At 39.7% G+C, this 16,931-nt stretch overlaps 2 protein-coding genes across 2 annotated transcripts in view; both read right to left on the reverse strand.

Annotated features, from left to right (window-relative positions):
• Positions 1-6,254, reverse strand: part of LOC101848596 (receptor-type tyrosine-protein phosphatase O) — a 34,892-nt gene extending 28,638 nt beyond the window's left edge. The window contains exons 1-3 of the mRNA XM_005101197.3: positions 6,129-6,254; positions 4,587-4,692; positions 3,387-3,472 (exon numbers count right to left, since the gene is read on the reverse strand). Coding sequence (XP_005101254.1) covers positions 3,387-3,472; positions 4,587-4,692; positions 6,129-6,171 — 235 coding nt within the window. The 5' untranslated portion in view covers positions 6,172-6,254. The remainder of the gene's footprint in view (positions 1-3,386; positions 3,473-4,586; positions 4,693-6,128) is intronic.
• LOC101851049 overlaps positions 6,144-16,931 on the reverse strand; it is a gene marked incomplete in the record, with an annotated part of 38,654 nt that continues 27,866 nt past the window's right edge. The window contains 8 exon segments of the mRNA XM_035970493.1: positions 6,144-6,245; positions 7,010-7,195; positions 8,141-8,207; positions 9,126-9,221; positions 9,674-9,822; positions 9,954-10,088; positions 12,388-12,573; positions 14,816-15,017. Coding sequence (XP_035826386.1) covers positions 6,187-6,245; positions 7,010-7,195; positions 8,141-8,207; positions 9,126-9,221; positions 9,674-9,822; positions 9,954-10,088; positions 12,388-12,573; positions 14,816-15,017 — 1,080 coding nt within the window.

Here is a 16,931-nt window from a genome sequence, read left to right on the forward strand (position 1 = left end):
TGAGCCTTTTAGATCTATCAGCAGCTTTTGATACAATTGACCATCACATTTCATTGAAGCGATTGGAAGTGTCTTTTGGATTATCTGGGACTGCCCTTAGCTGCTTTTCGTCTTACCTATCAAATCGTTACCAATCTGTTTTTATTAAAGAGCTAAAGTCATCAGATCATGCTCTTAAGTATGGGGTCCCCCAGGCCTCAGTCCTCGGTCCAGTTTTGTTCACCATTTATACTCAACCACTTGTCAAGGAAATAGTTAAATATGACTTAAAGTACCATTTCTATGCTGATGATACCCAAATTTATGGTTCAACATTATTTACCAACTTAGATGAACTTGTCCATCGTGCTGAAAATTGTATTACCTTAGTCACAAACTGGATGAACAAAAATAAATTGATGTTAAATGATAATAAAACAGAAGTCATTCTGGCAGGCAGTGCAAAGTCTGTTAAAAAGGTTGACCATGATCACATTAAAATTGGGGATGAAAATTTTTTATTTTCAAGAAAAGTTAAGATTCTTGGCATCTATTTTGATTCTAGTTTGTCAATGTCGGCTGAGGTAAATCATCTGATCAGCTGCATGTATTTAGAAATAAGAAAAATTAGTAAAATACGTCATCTGATCAATACCAAGTATACTGCTTTACTAGTAACTAGCTTAATTTTATCAAAACTCGATTATTGTAACTCCTTGTTATCAGGAATATCACTGAAGAAAGTTAAAAGACTTCAAACTGTCCAAAACAATGCAGCACGTTTAGTTTTACGGAAAAGAAAGCGAGACTCTGCTAAACCTCTTTTACGAACTTTGCATTGGCTTCCTGTTGAGAAAAGGATGTGTACAAGTTGGCCACCATATGTCACAAATGTTTGAATGATAATGCACCATCATATTTATCAAATCTGTTAAGGCTGTACATTCCAACTCGCAGTTTAAGATCATCAGCTGACAAAAATAAATTTATTTTACCATCTATGAAACTTAAAACAATGGGTGAAAGGGCATTTGAATACCAAGGCCCCAAGATCTGGAATGCTTTACCAAGTACGTTGAGAGAAATCAAATCTTTTGATTCATTCAAAAGTCAGCTGAAGTCGTTTCTGTTTTTAAATTAATAAGATGAATATTTGGAATAATTTTCTTTAGTCAGAACACAACGTTTCATGTTACTGTTGTATGTTGTACTGTATTGTAAAGCGCTCAGAGCCTGTGTACTTTATTCGGGGTTGAGCGCTATATAAATGTCATTTATTATTATTATTATTATTAAAACCTACAAAAGGTGTGTAAAAAGTTTATGAAAACATCGTTTGCATTTGAACTGCGAGCTTCAGAAATCTAGAAAAATGTCGACTTTCAACCATGCCGCGTCTCAGAGCAGACGAGCGGGGCACGCTGTAGGGCATCTCGAAGCAGGCGTTCCCCTGGCGGATGTGGCAAGGATTTTTAACTGTAGCAGGGAAACCATCTACAGTCTGAAGACCAGGTACATGAACACAAGAAGTACAAGAGACCGGCCAAGATCAGGGAGGCCGCGGATAACCACCCGGCACAGGGTCGGTATGCACCACCCACCAGGACAAGTTCCAGTCTGCTTCGCATACAGCCAGAACCCTCCGGCAACACCAACCAGTGAGCACACAGACGGTTATTCGTTTCAGGTCCTTTTCACGGATGAGTCTAGATTTGTCCTAGGTCGCTACGATGGTCGAGTGCGAGTATATCGCCGTCGAAATTAAAGGTTTGCTGACCAGTGTGTACATGAAATCCCTTACCGGGGATATGGGTAGGTGATGGTCAGGGGCTGAATCACAAGAGACCACAGGACGACACTGGTACATGCTCCGACAGCATAAAATAGCGCCAACTACGTAGCCACCATCTTGTAGCCACATGTGGCACTGTTTGTACAGAACCATCGAGGCTACACCTGACAACAGGACAACGCTCGAGCCCATCGTGCCAGGGTGACACAAGCTTACCTCGCACAACAAACAATTCGGTTTCATTCATCCCTGGCCAGCAGTATCATCCGACATGAACCCGATTGAACATGTGTGGGATATTCTCGGGCCTCAAATCTAAGAGATGAATGCCGCTTCTCAGAACAACGCTCAGTTGATTCAAAGCCTAACCAACACTTGGAACGCTATCCCACAACATCAAATTTCCAACATCGTCAACTCTACGAGGCGCAGATGCCACGCCGTCATTGCTGCAGGCGGCGGTCACACAAGATGTTAATCCTGCCGAACTTTCAGACATAACTTGAAATGCTTTAGATTTAACCAGTACCAATGTATTTTGCAATAAGACGTTTCGAAAACCATAATTTAGGATTATTAGGTCAATGTAAAGTTTCTTGGTGGAAAAATGCACATTTTCAGATTTTTAAAATTCAGACCTTATCATTTCAGGAGGGGCTTGAAGCACCAAGTGTGTATTATGTGCATTAAAATACAGGTTTTCAAATTCTGAAATGCTTCTTCTTTTTATATGTAAAATTTTGTCCCTATGTCTGCAATGGTTTATTTTTATATTTAACACTATTCTTTATGTCAAGTTTCTTTTGGAAATGAGTATATAAACAAACAAGTATATGACATGTAAAAGTGAAAACAAAACTTGGACACTTTAAAATAAGTATCATATTCATTCTTCTTTTGACAAATCGTCAACAAACTAGTATGCAAGCGAAGAAGCAGAAACGTCAGAAAAATACAGGTGACACCCAGATGCTGATTTTCTCAAGATTGTCTTGCACTGTTTACGTCAGAAAACAGATAAAGTGCCTTTTCTTTCATCCCAGATGAGGGCTTCTGTTTTCTTTTTTTTTCTTATTATAGAAATTCTTCAAGTCTGCTGAAAGTGAATCTACATGGACTATCTCTAGTGAAACTCAAAAGAGAGAACACATGACGTGGGTGGCATGAGACTGAAACTGAAAGGTAAAATTGTAGATATGACTCCTCGCTTTGCTTGCCAGGATGTCAGGTCCATAAGAACATATATTTTTGTCACAGCAATTAATTGCAAGTGGGCAGTTCATGATCGTTAGTGATGAAACATGTCAAAGCAGGTTGGAATAAGGCCTGCCCATTGTACTTAAATAGAAGAAACTTTGTCAATAGAAAAAAAAAACTAAAAAAACAAACAAACAAAATTCAACAATTATCTATTTCCTGCCAAAATATAACTTGCAGTACGAGTAGCCTACATTCATATATAAATAAATACAAAACAACAAGACAGCCCATCCTGAAGAACGTTGAAGTGTTAAGTCATAGCCCATGCTGAAAAACATTGAAGTGTTAAGTGACAATAGAAGATTTTACAGTCTGGAACAGGAGAAAGAAATTAAAACCTGAGAAATCCACCAACCGTTACTGTTAGGTGTTGTTCCAAAGACAGAATCATCGTTTAAGTAATCCACACAGCCAGCGCCGTTGCACACGATAAGGAGTACTCTGTTAAAGAAACGAACACACACTAATTTAGCTCAGTTTATTTGGAAAGTCTTTCTCAAAATCAAGAAGTAATTGTTACAGTATTATAGTTTTACCCTAAAGTTTTGGCTAATTAATAAAAGTCAAGGAAAACGTCTGTTCATGCTTGATGAGAGCTCTTCAATAAAAGAGTCATTGCACTTGGCGTGTAGCGGCTGATCGACATGGTGTGGTAGTGTTCTGTGCCTTGTGTTCATATTAAGGTGTCTGTGGTCAATGCTGTTTGATATTGACCACCCACACCTTTACAGTAACGATATCACACAGACTGTGTCCTTATTATTAATTTAGTGAAATGTGTCATCAGTTTTGTGAAATAGGGACTTCAACACCTGTGGGCTATCGACAAAACATACAGTATATCAGCTCTGTTTATTTGGAACGTCTTTCTCAATATCAAGAAGTAATGATATCACACAGACTGTGTCCTTATTATTAATTTAGAGATACCTGTGATCAATTTTGTGATATACAGGGAGTTCAACACCTGTGCACTATCCCCAAAACAAAGTGCGTGCGCCTGTGTGTGTTGGGGGGTGGATGGGGGGTGGGGTCTGTCATCCAAAGGCAGAGTGACGCAACTGCTCATTTTGTGATTTTGAAAAATGCTTATGCGGAAATGTGGATATGCCACTCGGCCATCTACGAAGGGATTGAAATTAATCACTTCCATAGTATTTACCACTTTGAAAACTTCTGCCTTTTACACAAGGATATCGGCAAGACTTGATTTTGTCACATTCGTCATTCTGCTTTGGGATAGTGGGATTGCCTAGAAAGAACTATCTGCAGATATGCTGGAATCTCCAATGTATTAACAAATCCAACACTGGAGACCTTTAAAAGGGACATTATTGTTCCTATTGAGCTGGTATATTACAACTGTATACTTTCGTATTCTAAAATAAACAGAGAACTTAAACAAATGCATAATTTCATTTTTTAAAGTCGACGAACTCTATCTCAGTTAACAGGACGAGAACCCAAGTCACAAATGGTCAGGTGATAAGGAGCATTATGAGCTTAAGACGGCTGCCATGGTAAGATTAAAAACTTAAAAAGTTGAAGAGCTCACTGAAAGTCTTCTCTAGAAGGAAGTGGGCCATTGCAGAAGTCAGTTCCGGTATCAGAACACGAGTTATCCTCCCCAACAGTGAATACGTATTGTCCCCCTGGCTTTCCTGGAAATAAAAAATTATGACATAAAATGCAAAAGTGCTTGGTGGGTTTTTTTTTACCAAATACAAGGGCTGTGAAAACTAGTCCAAAAATTATTCATTTCCAAACTGATTCATAAATTCTTGATAATATATAATAAGCAGCTCACTTAAAATTGCAAACATAGAATTAAGTTGCATTTTCACAAACTTGTTTCTTTTATATTTCATAGACAGCTTCTTTAGCACATAAAATGTTCTGCCCCTGGTCTTCAGATTGTTCCCTCTATGGCTCAGCTTTCAAACGGCTCTTTCACCCTTGCAGAGCCCCTGTTAGTTGGTCTTCTCACCCTTACAGAGCCCATGTTAATTGATCCTTTCACCCTTACAGAGGCCTAGTTAGTAGATCCTTTCCCCCTTACCTTACAGAGCCCTTGTCAGTTGGTCTTTTCACCCTTACAGACTTCTTGCTAGTTGGGATTTCACCCTTACAGAGCCCCCTGCTATGTTTTGTTCTTGTTTTAGTATATACTACATCCTCCCTAAACATAAATATCCTTTAAAAGGAAGTTCAGTTTCAGTTTGGTAAGAATTTCAAGGATCTTGCAACAGCATAAAGTGACATGAGGGTGCAAGATTCAAATTGTTTGTTTTTTTCACAATAGTTCACAGTACAGTTTGGTTTTACTTTGTAAATAGTTTGAAATTCAAAGTAAAGAATTCAGTTTTAAAAACAGTAATGTACACTTCTCGAAATAATGCAAGCTATATTCCGGAATAAATTCCAATAGTCTTTATAAAATCCAGAATGTTATTGAGACCACTGATGGAAAACAAATTCTCTCTTCTACTATTTGCGTTCCCTTGCCACATCTCAAAGATAGTTCTTGCTCCAACCTGCAGAGCAACTGAGTTTAAAATTGACACAGGTACAAGTAAGTGGATACATTTGAGTGGGTTTTTTTAATATTGGCGTTTTTACACCCACATCACAAAATCTTAAATTGTTTAGGAGAAGGGCTTCCAGTTCTGCCTGTCACGGCCTCCATGCACTGAGAGAGATACAACATTCCAGCAGAAAAAAATGCGATATTCAATTTAAAATTCTCACCCACTCGGCAATCGAAAACGAGTCCCCTGAGTGCAACAGCAAAGCACCTGACAAGTTCACCACCTACGCCTGCCATTGGAGTGTGGCACTTCACTTATTTATGGATGTACAGAAAAGTGGGAAAACGTGGCGTGACATTAAGCGACTAGCCCAGGATAGGGAAAGGTGGAAAGTGTTTGTTCGTTGCCTATATCCTGATCCAGGGTGAGAAAGGCAATGGTGATGATAATGATGATGACTTCACTTGTTACTAATGTAGCCTACTTCCTATTGTGGAGTGGAGGGCTTATCCTTTCCCACTGAGGGGGGGATATATTTAGGTAGATTTGTTTCCAAAGTCCAGCCTTACTTAACAGATCCTGGTGCCAGCCCCGAGGAGTTGCTCGGTACATGCCAGTAAATCCTTCCTATTTAGCCCCGGCCCATGTCTTCAATCTGTCCACATCGACTGCCCGCTTTCTCCGGCCTGAAAGAGAAAACCTTTTACAACAGATTAGGAAGTTGAAGAAAGTGACATCGATGAAACAAGAACATTCTCCAAATAACATTTGAAAAAATGTGTTCCACACCCTTCATCGACACAATTTTTACCATTTAGGAGGTCGGCTGTTTCAACCCTGCAAAGTGGGATACAACATCCCGGCAGACAGACAAAGTACCAGTTACAGAATGACGATTCAAATTAAGGCGAGTGAAGTCACATTAAATTTACAAATTCCAAAAGTGCTCATACTATGATCACCAAGCTACTCAGCAGTTGACTCAAAACTATATTTTCTGATACATGACAGCCACCTTAGAGCCCTTCAAAATTATCAAATAATTTTATTTAACCTCCCTGTTATGTAGACATTTGTTGTCTGGTGGCCAGTTTCAGAAATAAAATGTTGAAAAGAAGATCCTGGAAGATTACGGAGAAGTAGTCCATTAAGTGCTCAAATACTAACATACTGACAAGATGTTCAGGTATCCATTCCCTCTGAATGAATTGAGCAAAATTCGTGTAAAGTGCCTTTCCGAAGGACACAACGTCAGGTCACAGGAGGGATTTCGACCCACGACCTTTTCGATGTGAGCCCCACAGCCTTACTTGACAGAAATAATTCTTTGCCCAAAACTATTCACTTTTCAAGACAGGAAAGAATTCTTTTCCCAAAAGTTTTCACTTTTCAAGACAGGAAAGAATTCTTTTCCCAAAACTTTTCACTTTTCAAGACAGGAGCTGCTCACCTGCCCCAGAGCCTCCACACTTATTCTTACAGACGGCGAGAACAACTTCCGTCAAACTTCCCTGTCTGTTGTTCAAATCTTTGAGACAAGACAAACACACAGTCACTGGGAAAGACGTCAGGGTGTTCTTGCTGGCAGATGACTCTGTCGTGAAATCTGTAGCCGTGTATTCACTCACTTCAGGGACTGTGGGTGGAAATCAGATCAAAATAAACACAACAGACCAAGGTAAACAACACACACAGGTGTTGAGTACAGATGTTCTGGAATGATATTTCACAACTGGAAAAGGTTCTAACATTACCCTTTCATTTGTGTGGGTGTTGGGGGGGGAGGTGGTGGATGCCGACGACGAGGAGGTGGGGAGAAGAGATAGAGAGAGAGAGAGAGAGAGAGAGAGAGAGAGAGGGAGAGAGAGGGAGAAGAGAGAGAGAGAGAGAGAGAGAGAGAGAGAGAGAGAGAGAGAGAGAGAGAGGGAGGGAGAGAAACAGACAGATAGAGAGAGAGAGAATTTACTCTCAAAATTATCAAATTTTGTCAACACACACAATGCCTTACAAATAAAAAAAAAACAACAACATAAAAGCAGTAAGTACATTTGCATTTCATCATAATAGGTACAGTAATCTGATTACACACCAATATATTTGATACTACCAAGTGATTCTATCCGCCTTCTTGTTGCTGTATTCAGGTAATCATGAATCCAGACGTGAAATGCATATTTCTCAACTAACCACAGTAGCAGCAAGAGCTGTGAGAAACACCAGAAATTATCACTGTGACAGAGGGTGGCAGTATACATTACCACAGTACACATCCCCACAGTAAACATTACCACAGTACAACACATTCCAACAGTACACATTCCCACAGTACACATTACCACAGTACAACACATTCCAACAGTACACATTCCCACAGTACACATTACCACAGTACACATTACCACAGTACACATTACCACAGTACAACACATTACCACAGTACACATACCACAGTACAACACATTACCACAGTACAACACATTACCACAGTACACAGTACACATTACCACAGTACACATTACCTTAGTACAAGTACAATAGGCAACTTTGAAAAGAAAACTATTCTCCGACTGAATTCACTTACGTAGGGGGCTTATCACAATTTCTGACGTCACGTAGCTGCTGTTATACTGTCCATTTGAAGCCATCACCTGAAAAAAATCAAGGTTAAGAGTGAGAGCACGAGATCAGACTGGGGCCCCTTTTTAACCCTATCCGTACGTTTTGTTTTACTATCGTATCCATACGACAAGGGGAACTCTGTGCCACCACTTCCAAAGAGGAAATTTACCAGTTAATCCGATCCGTACGCTGTGCACAGCTGTCTGTCAAAAAGATTTTTTAAGAAAACTGAAAGTTTCAAAGAGGTCTTCGTACTAGAAGTATTCTAAAATGTGAAGAATACATCCCCGGGGGTACAAAATGAGTTCGAACCCTTCGGCCGTCCAAAGTCAAAGAATTTACTGGTATTTATCAGCTGCCTTTTGTTGTGGCATAGAGTATCTACAACATCCGACTGGAGAGACAGCTAGGTAAGTACTACGCAGGTCACTAAATGCATGGCAGGTAAAACGATTGAGTGATACTGTAATATTCTGGCAGCCACACAGCGGGCAGTCACGTGGGGTATCCTTGCGGATCCTACTTAGGTAGGAATCCAATGCGATGTGTTGTTTTCACTGGCGAAAGATTACGACTTGTTCTCGTCTACTCGGGGAATTTAGTGCATCGTTTGAGTTGGGAGCAGTCATATGAGCAACTATAGTTCTTCCAGTTTTGCCCAATGCCCATCCATTCAGCCACTGTTCCTTGGTGTTGTATTTGGTGATGTTCTTGACTGTCTCCTGTGATACTGGGTTTTGAGAGGCCCCCTTTCCAACTCTCCCTTTTGCATACTCCACAGACATGTAACCTTAACCCTACTATAGATTGTAAAGAAATACTATAAATGTAATAGACCGTTAAACACTGAGCTTGCCGTCAAGCGGGGATGTGGGCTATGCAAATGGTATCTCTATTATAATGATTATTACTTTAACAAAGACAGTCCTCCAAATCCCTGCACCGACCTTGAGCGTGTAATTTGTCGGACTCTCCCCAACAACCACTTTTACAGATGGCCGGAACACACTGTCGCAGTAAGTCGCTGGAGCAAACTCAACAACCTGGAAGAATCAACAGAGGAGATCTTGTGTGTGTGTAAGAGGGGGGGGGGTAGGGGTTGTACGGAAGGAAGTATCAGAACGTGGCACGCTCTAAACAACGTGATGAATACTGATGAAGCACTGTGTATTGTCTCTCAGGATAAACAAAAAGACTTTCAGTTTCTTTCTTTGTCTTTTGATAAAAATGAGAAAGTTCAGCAAGCAACTGTTCTAGTTGGAAGTCATCAACTTTGGCGGCCACATTCTCGTTAATTTGCATCTCTAACACCAGACACCAGGCAACCTCCACCTCCTTCAATCACAAATATCTCAACTTCTATTCGAGGAAGATGGGTATTTGTTTTTTCCTCAAAAGCAAAAACAAGCTTTAAGGTGATACTAATAACTCCATATGCCCCCAAACTTGACAAGCACCTGATTCTACTGTGTTGTGACACATAACATGTACTCACTGGGTCCCTAGCGCCATCCGAATTTGAAATGTAAAAGCCTGTGATGACGCCATTTCTTTCTCTTTCCTCTGGACAACCAAAGCTCAGGGAAACGTCGGAGGCCACCTGGGTACTCTTTGTCAACGTCAGAGCAGTAACAGGTCCTGGGTCTTGGGGAAGTAAGAACAACAAGGCTTATCAAAGATCGCTCATAGAGAAATGAGATTTAATAAATGCACCCATGCCAAATTTCAAAGAGCAAAATGTCCCATTTTCACTGACAAGTTTCACATCAACTTACGTTTGTAGAATGTTGTAATGGTCTGAGGACTTGATACAACAGCTATACCGACGTTGGTTTTGGCTTCAACGGTCACTTCATAGACCCAGTGGCCAAGCACGTTCTCCAGAATGTCAGAAGTAACACCAGATGTATCTGTGAAAAAAATACAATTATGACATAACTTGAGGATTGACTTGCACTAAACCTCAAAAGGACAAAACTGACATCACTTAAGGACCGACTTGTACTGAATGTCAGATCAGATCTGTCAAAGGAATAAAATTCCCACATCACTGGAGATCCTGTTTAAATTTTGAAAGCTATTACGGTGCTCGCAACTGCATAAGGTCATATGAGCGACACGAGTGGATGCCAACAGAGAAGTCCAAACGAAGAATCAGGCTTACTCTGCTCACCTCTCTAGCCTCAACAGCACAAAGTCTGCCTCGACGATCAATGTACCCCGGAAATAGCAGTTCACAAGAGAGTGATAAACATACGAAAGAAGTAGAGGGAAAATGACGATAGTAACGGCACAGTATGAGAATGAAACTGATAAATCAGCCCATTTGCAATTCTACGGTGCATAAGAACATGTTTATATTCCCCCCTTTGGGAATGGCCTAAAGACACTTGTTGTCTAACTTGTACAAATCTCAGCTCCCAACCTAACCTCATATTTGCCGGACAAATGTAATGCCAGTTAGTTGGGTTTTTTAAAAATCTACAGCAGAGGAACATACTGACCAACAGAAAGAAAACACTATAGTACTTTATAGATCTATTCCTCACAGCCTTCAGTCTTGAAGAGTACTATAAACTACTTTTGACCACTAAATGCACAGATTGTTAAGTTCAAACTTCAAAGGCAAACAAGACAGCAGATGTCGGGTGCTTTAATCTTAGGACGTATTGTATCTGAATTTTTCAATGCGAGTGACAGCCCGAAAGCGAGGAAGCCAAAACAAATCTCTGCCTTTTAATTCAACCACCAATAAATATTTGACAGGAAAGAATTTGTTTTAAGGAGAGGCTTTACGGCGCTCACAACTAAGGTCATATGAGCGCCAAGTGGTCGATGTCAACAGAAAAATCTTTACGCGGAATCAGGCTGATAGGAAAGAAGGAGCAAACCACACCAGAGCACCCACCAACCACCCTCAGACTAAATGTTCAAAGGGGACGTGTTACTGAAAAACCCCCAACAATACGGACAATAAGGCCCAATAAAGTATTTACGTCCCTGAACCACCTCCACCTCCACCACCACCACCACCACCAACAACAACACCCGTGTTATTACTAACTTTGGAGTACCAACGGGTCAGATGGTATTTTATTCATTTATTATTATTATTTGTCTTGTTTTTGTTTGCAGAGTTAAAAAAATGTTATATCAAAATTATCCATTATTATTTTTTTTTAAATTGTGTTAAACATGTAGCATGCAAGGTTGAACTGGGGAGAGCTGTACTGTTAGGAAGTATAGGGGGGCTTCCCCCGGGTAAAGTGGATTCATTGTATTGTGATGACTAAACTCGCCCTGAGACGGTGAGTCGTCCAACAGGTCAACCCACAAGTCATGGTACTTATCATTTTCGATAAACAATCCGGTTGAAAACAATCCATGAAATAAAAGCATAGCCTACTAAACAGGGAATCTCCGACTAACATAAACGCAAGTGCACACATATTTTAAAAAAGACAAAACATACTGATGCTAACACAAAACACTACCCCCATACAAGCAAAATTTGCATCTCTATCTTTTCCCTATCAACTCGTCTTAGCCCAGTAGTTTAGGTACTAATACTGACAAAGTCACCCCCATAGTATGAGACTTCGTGCAAACTTTCGGAAACTTCGGTGACACGGTAAAGATGACTCCACTAGGGAGCCGGACAGAGGGTGCCCACCTCGTGACTCGAAAGAGCTGAGGAATGTAGGACTAACATGATCTAAATAATTAACTACTAACCAGTTGTGGTAGCCATCTCCAGTTGGGGGTATGGCAACAATTAGATGTGTAACTTACCTAAAAACGTTATAAGAGTGAAGAAACATAATATGTATTTACTTATTTATTAATGTATTTATTTATATGTAAAGTGTTTTCCTGTGTGTTTACTCTAAGACTTACAGTTAATTTCAAAACCCAAAATGCAACACAGTTTGTTGTTATTACTAAACACAACAGCGCCAGATGATAGCATTGGGCTAGGTAAAAAAAAACACACACACACAAAACAACAACAAAAACAACAACAACAACAACAACAACAACAACAACAACAACTCAACAACAAAGTGGACAAGGTATACACATCACTGAACCAACAACAACAACCACCACCACAACAACAACAACACAACGTGAACAAAGTATAATACATATCATTGAACCAAAAATGAAACCAAGAAAAAAACTAATCCAAAATAAATTATTCTATACCTCGAAACATGCGTGTTTCTTTCACTATAAAGTTCCCTGAGGTGAGACTTTCTTTTTCCTTGATCACCACAGTGAAGGTAGTTTCCCCGTTCCGATAACCTGGGACCCAGCTAACATTCAGGTCCAGCCTTCCCTGAGGGGTCAAGGGTAGACTTTCCAGCCCAACGTTTGTCACAGGGCTTGCGGCTAAGACGAGAAAGACAAATGTTTGGTACAATGCTAATAGTATATCACTAATAATTTTTAAGAGACTTGAATTAGTATTGCTTGACTCAAAAGATTTAAAGAAATTTCTTACGCTTTCATTTAAAACAATCGGTGGGTAAGAAACACAGGGAGCTAACGAGACCACACTACACCGCCTTCTGATCGGCTAAAATGATATCAATGAAACGACGTCACAAGGACGATTGCCTACCCCGGCTTCTGATTGGCTAAAATGTATTACTAGATCTAGAGTCATTTAGACTACACGTATCTTTTTTTACAATGACTTGATTAACAAGGCACTAGAACAATAATATGTCCTATAGTTGACACTAGGAGTAGAAACAAGTGAACTTCTGCAGTTTTGATCTGAACTGATCTTTGTCTGGCTTCTGCTCTACAATAGAGATCACCAGCAGACACTCGATCGCTCAATGGTGACCTAGATTTCCGACTCAATTCCATTGGGCCTAAGGTCATATTAATACATGTATTATCAAATTTGGTATGTGTACATACGTCACTATATACAGCCAATCAGAAGCCAGCGTAGTGTGCTCTCGTTAGCTCCATGAGTAAAAATCACGCACCAACAAGATATAAAAAATGCACAAAAATATTCAAACACTAGAGTAAAATTACCCTCGTTCTCATCCGATAAAGGAATAGAAAGGTGACCCCCCCCCCCCAACCCCCCCCCCCCCCCCACAAAAAAACAAAAACAACAACAAAAAGCAACAAAAAACAAACAGTACCATACATAATGAAAAATAAGGTAAAACCTTTTATGTAGTATGAAAACTCTTTCAAAGGAATATGTTAGTTCTATCTAGCATGGTGTAACATACAAGGAAACAAAGCAAACTGGAGACAGAGAGAATGAGGGCCTACTTTGTGTTATAAACTTTGAGTGAGATAGTAACATTTATGTAAATGTGTCCACAACATTTATGAAGCTTTATTGAAAACTATGTGTTATCACAGACAGAAAAAACAACAAGGACACTGCTATAAACAACAAAATCCTGAAGAGAAACCGTTCACATGTTGACAGAGTCATCTCAACACACAAATTTGTGCTCTTAAACTGCTGAGACAAACGTTTCTTGCGCAGTTATTTTGCTGGGTTTTTTCACTTAGTTTTAGTAAGAGTTTTACCGCACTTGCAACACAATAAGGTCATATAAGTGCTGAAGATTAGGGGTATTACAAGAGAGTAACAAACACAGAAAAGGAGGAGAGATCAGGATGATAAATGTTTGAAAGGAAAGAAAGAGCAAACCACACCAGAGCACCCGCCAACCACTCATTTTATTTCACAAAAAAACAAGCTAAACATTCCGACAGTTTCGATATGTGTTCTCAATGACTGAACCGGATAATGTTGAAACAATCGAATATTCTCAAACAACGGTGCACCTCAAGGTTGTGTAATCTCCCATGTCTTGTTTACGCATTACACGAACGACTGTACTTTGGACAACAAAAAAATTAAACTAATATTATTTCCTAAGGATTCCACTTTCCAAGGCCTTATAACAACAAATTAGAATGAATACAGGCACGCTGTAAATGTAATTACAAATTAGTGTGATAACCACTTCATTATACTGAATGTTAAAATGACAAAGGAATTGATAATGGCAACCACTATTTTTTAAAGATGAGGAAGTGGAGGTTGTAAATTCTTACAAATATCTAGGAATAACAATTGATAACAAGCTTGAATGGCATCTCCACGCTTCTCTGGTGCATCAAAAAATAAATCAAAGAATGTTTGTTCCTTTTTTAAGGAAATTAAAAAGTTTTCATGAAGATAATAAGATTAAGTCTTTTTTTTAACAATTTAACAATGTATGTCGTATTTGCTGCTGGGCTGGAAACATCATGACAGATGAAGACAACAAGTGCATAGAGGTGACAACAAGAGAATAATCACTACACAGTATTCCTTTCCTAGACAGCACCACGTATACAGTCCATTATGGCATCCGATTCTTTTCTAATAATAAAAAAATAACAGTTCCTTAAAAGAAACTTCTCTTATGAAGACAATGAATAAATTTGGCAAATGAAAAAAATTGAAACCCACCGTCACTCCCACAGATAAGAACACAAGAACCACATCATCATGTACGCACATCTTTTCAAAAGTAGACTTACCAGCCTCACAAAGATAAGAACACCAGAACAACATTATCGTCATGTATGCATGTCTTACCAGCCTCACTTGTCTTGAAGGTAACTTCACTGTCGGCACCACCACCGACCTCTCTACTGAAAGCGAGGACATGAACAATGTAGTCTGTGTACGGAAGCAAGTCTGTCACTGTCACCTCAAAGACAACATGGGAATCACCAAGATCTGTTCTGTCATATTGACTCACAGGAGATGAAGGCAATGGGGATTTACACACAGAAACCTGAAATGGGAGGGAGGATAATCAAAAATTAGCCAATGAGATCCATTTTGAAAATACTTTATCTCAAAAGTAGATCAACAATATTTGAAAATTTCTTTGCTCTATTCATAATCTAGTTTTTCTTAGGACATCAATATTGTTACTCTCTTTCCATGTTACATTTTTAAAACGTTTTACTTTTAATTTCTCTTTTCTGTCTTTCTCATCCTCACACACTAAGTCTTCTCCTTTAATCTACAAAGGAAGAATCTCTCTCTCTCTCTCTCTCTCTCTCTCTCTCTCTCTCTCTCTCTCTCTCTCTCTCTCTCTCTCTCTCTCTCTCTCTGTGTGTGTGTGTGTGTGTGTGTGTGTGTGTGTGTGTGTGTGTGTGTGTGTGTGTGTATGTGCGTGGCATGTGTGCATGCGTGCATGTGAGTTTGTGGGTGTCGGTGTGTGTAATATGTAAGTGAATGTATGTGTGTGTGTGTTATACACGGTGTCTAACCTGCCTTAACGGAAGCCTGTCCAAGACAGCAACCTGTCATACGGTCATAACAGAATCCCCCCCCCCCCTAATTAATTCCTCTATAGGTACACACTCTCTCTCTCTCTCTCTCTTGCTCTCTCTCTCTCTCTCTCTCTCTCTCTCTCTTGCTCTCTCTCTCTCTCTCTCTCTCTCTCTCTCTCTCTCTCTCTCTCTCTCTTTATATGTATATATCATCATCATCATCATCGGGTGCCTTGCCGACTGGCGTAGGCGATCATGGACCTCCACTTCACCCTGTCCTTCGCTGCAGCAATGGTGTCTGTTGTTCTTGCTGCTCCCAACCACGTTGTCATCTTGTCCAGTATCTTTTCCCTCTGTCTGCCTCTGCCTCTCTTTCCATCAAACTTTCCTGTTGTGACAATATTCTCTAATGCTTCTTTTTCCGCATTGTGGGTCCGAAGAAATTTGCCTGCGGTTTTCTTATATTCGTGATAAGTTGTTTTCTATAATTTGCTTCAACCAGGACTTCTTCATTTGTTTTTCTAGCTGTCCATGGGATACGTAGCATGTGTCTTATGAACCACAACTCTGTTGCTACAATTGTTTTTTCCAGCAGTTTATTGATTGTCCACGCATCGCAACCGTATAATAGGATTGGCTCGATGTAACTTTTCAGTACTCTTTTCCTCGTTTCCAGTGACAGATTGATGTTTGTTACTATCTGTTTCATCTTGTGGAAGGTTGCTTTTGCTTGGCAAATGCGGCTTTTAATTTCGGTGTGACATCTACCATCTGATTTTATAATGGTCCCCAAATATTTAAAATGTTGTACTTGCTTGAGGGTGGTATCGTTGACTTTGATATTGCATGTTGAGATTGGAGTTTTTCTGCTTATCACCATCGTTTCGGTTTTCTTGATGTTTAGGCTTAAGCCCATGTTGTCACTCTCTTGTACGATGAGATTTAATAGATTCTGCAGGTGTTCTTCATTTTCTGCTATAAGGACTGCGTCATCTGCATATCTTAGATTGTTTATATTATGTCCCCATATCGAGATACCAGGCATTTCTTCTATGCGTCTCATGATATTTTCACTATACAGAAAGAACAAGTCTGGAGAAAGTACACATCCCTGTCTGACTCCTCTTTTAATCTGTATGTATTCGCTGATGTCATTTTCTATTCTCATTGCAGCAGTTTGATCCCAGTACATGTTTTTGATAATCTTTAAGTCTTTCTCGTCGATATTAAGAACTTCCAGCATGTCGATGATCTTGTCGTGCCTAACTTTGTCGAATGCCTTGGTGTAGTCTATAAAACATAAATGAAGATCTTTCTGAACTTCTAGGGCACGTTCTATCGTTGTTCTGATGACATGTATGGCATTTACAGTGCCTTTACCTTCAATAAATCCACACAGTTCTTGGGCTATTTCTGGGAGAATTTTA

Source organism: Aplysia californica, unplaced genomic scaffold, assembly GCF_000002075.1.
Source record: "Aplysia californica isolate F4 #8 unplaced genomic scaffold, AplCal3.0 scaffold00273, whole genome shotgun sequence".
Lineage (NCBI taxonomy): Eukaryota > Metazoa > Mollusca > Gastropoda > Aplysiida > Aplysiidae > Aplysia > Aplysia californica.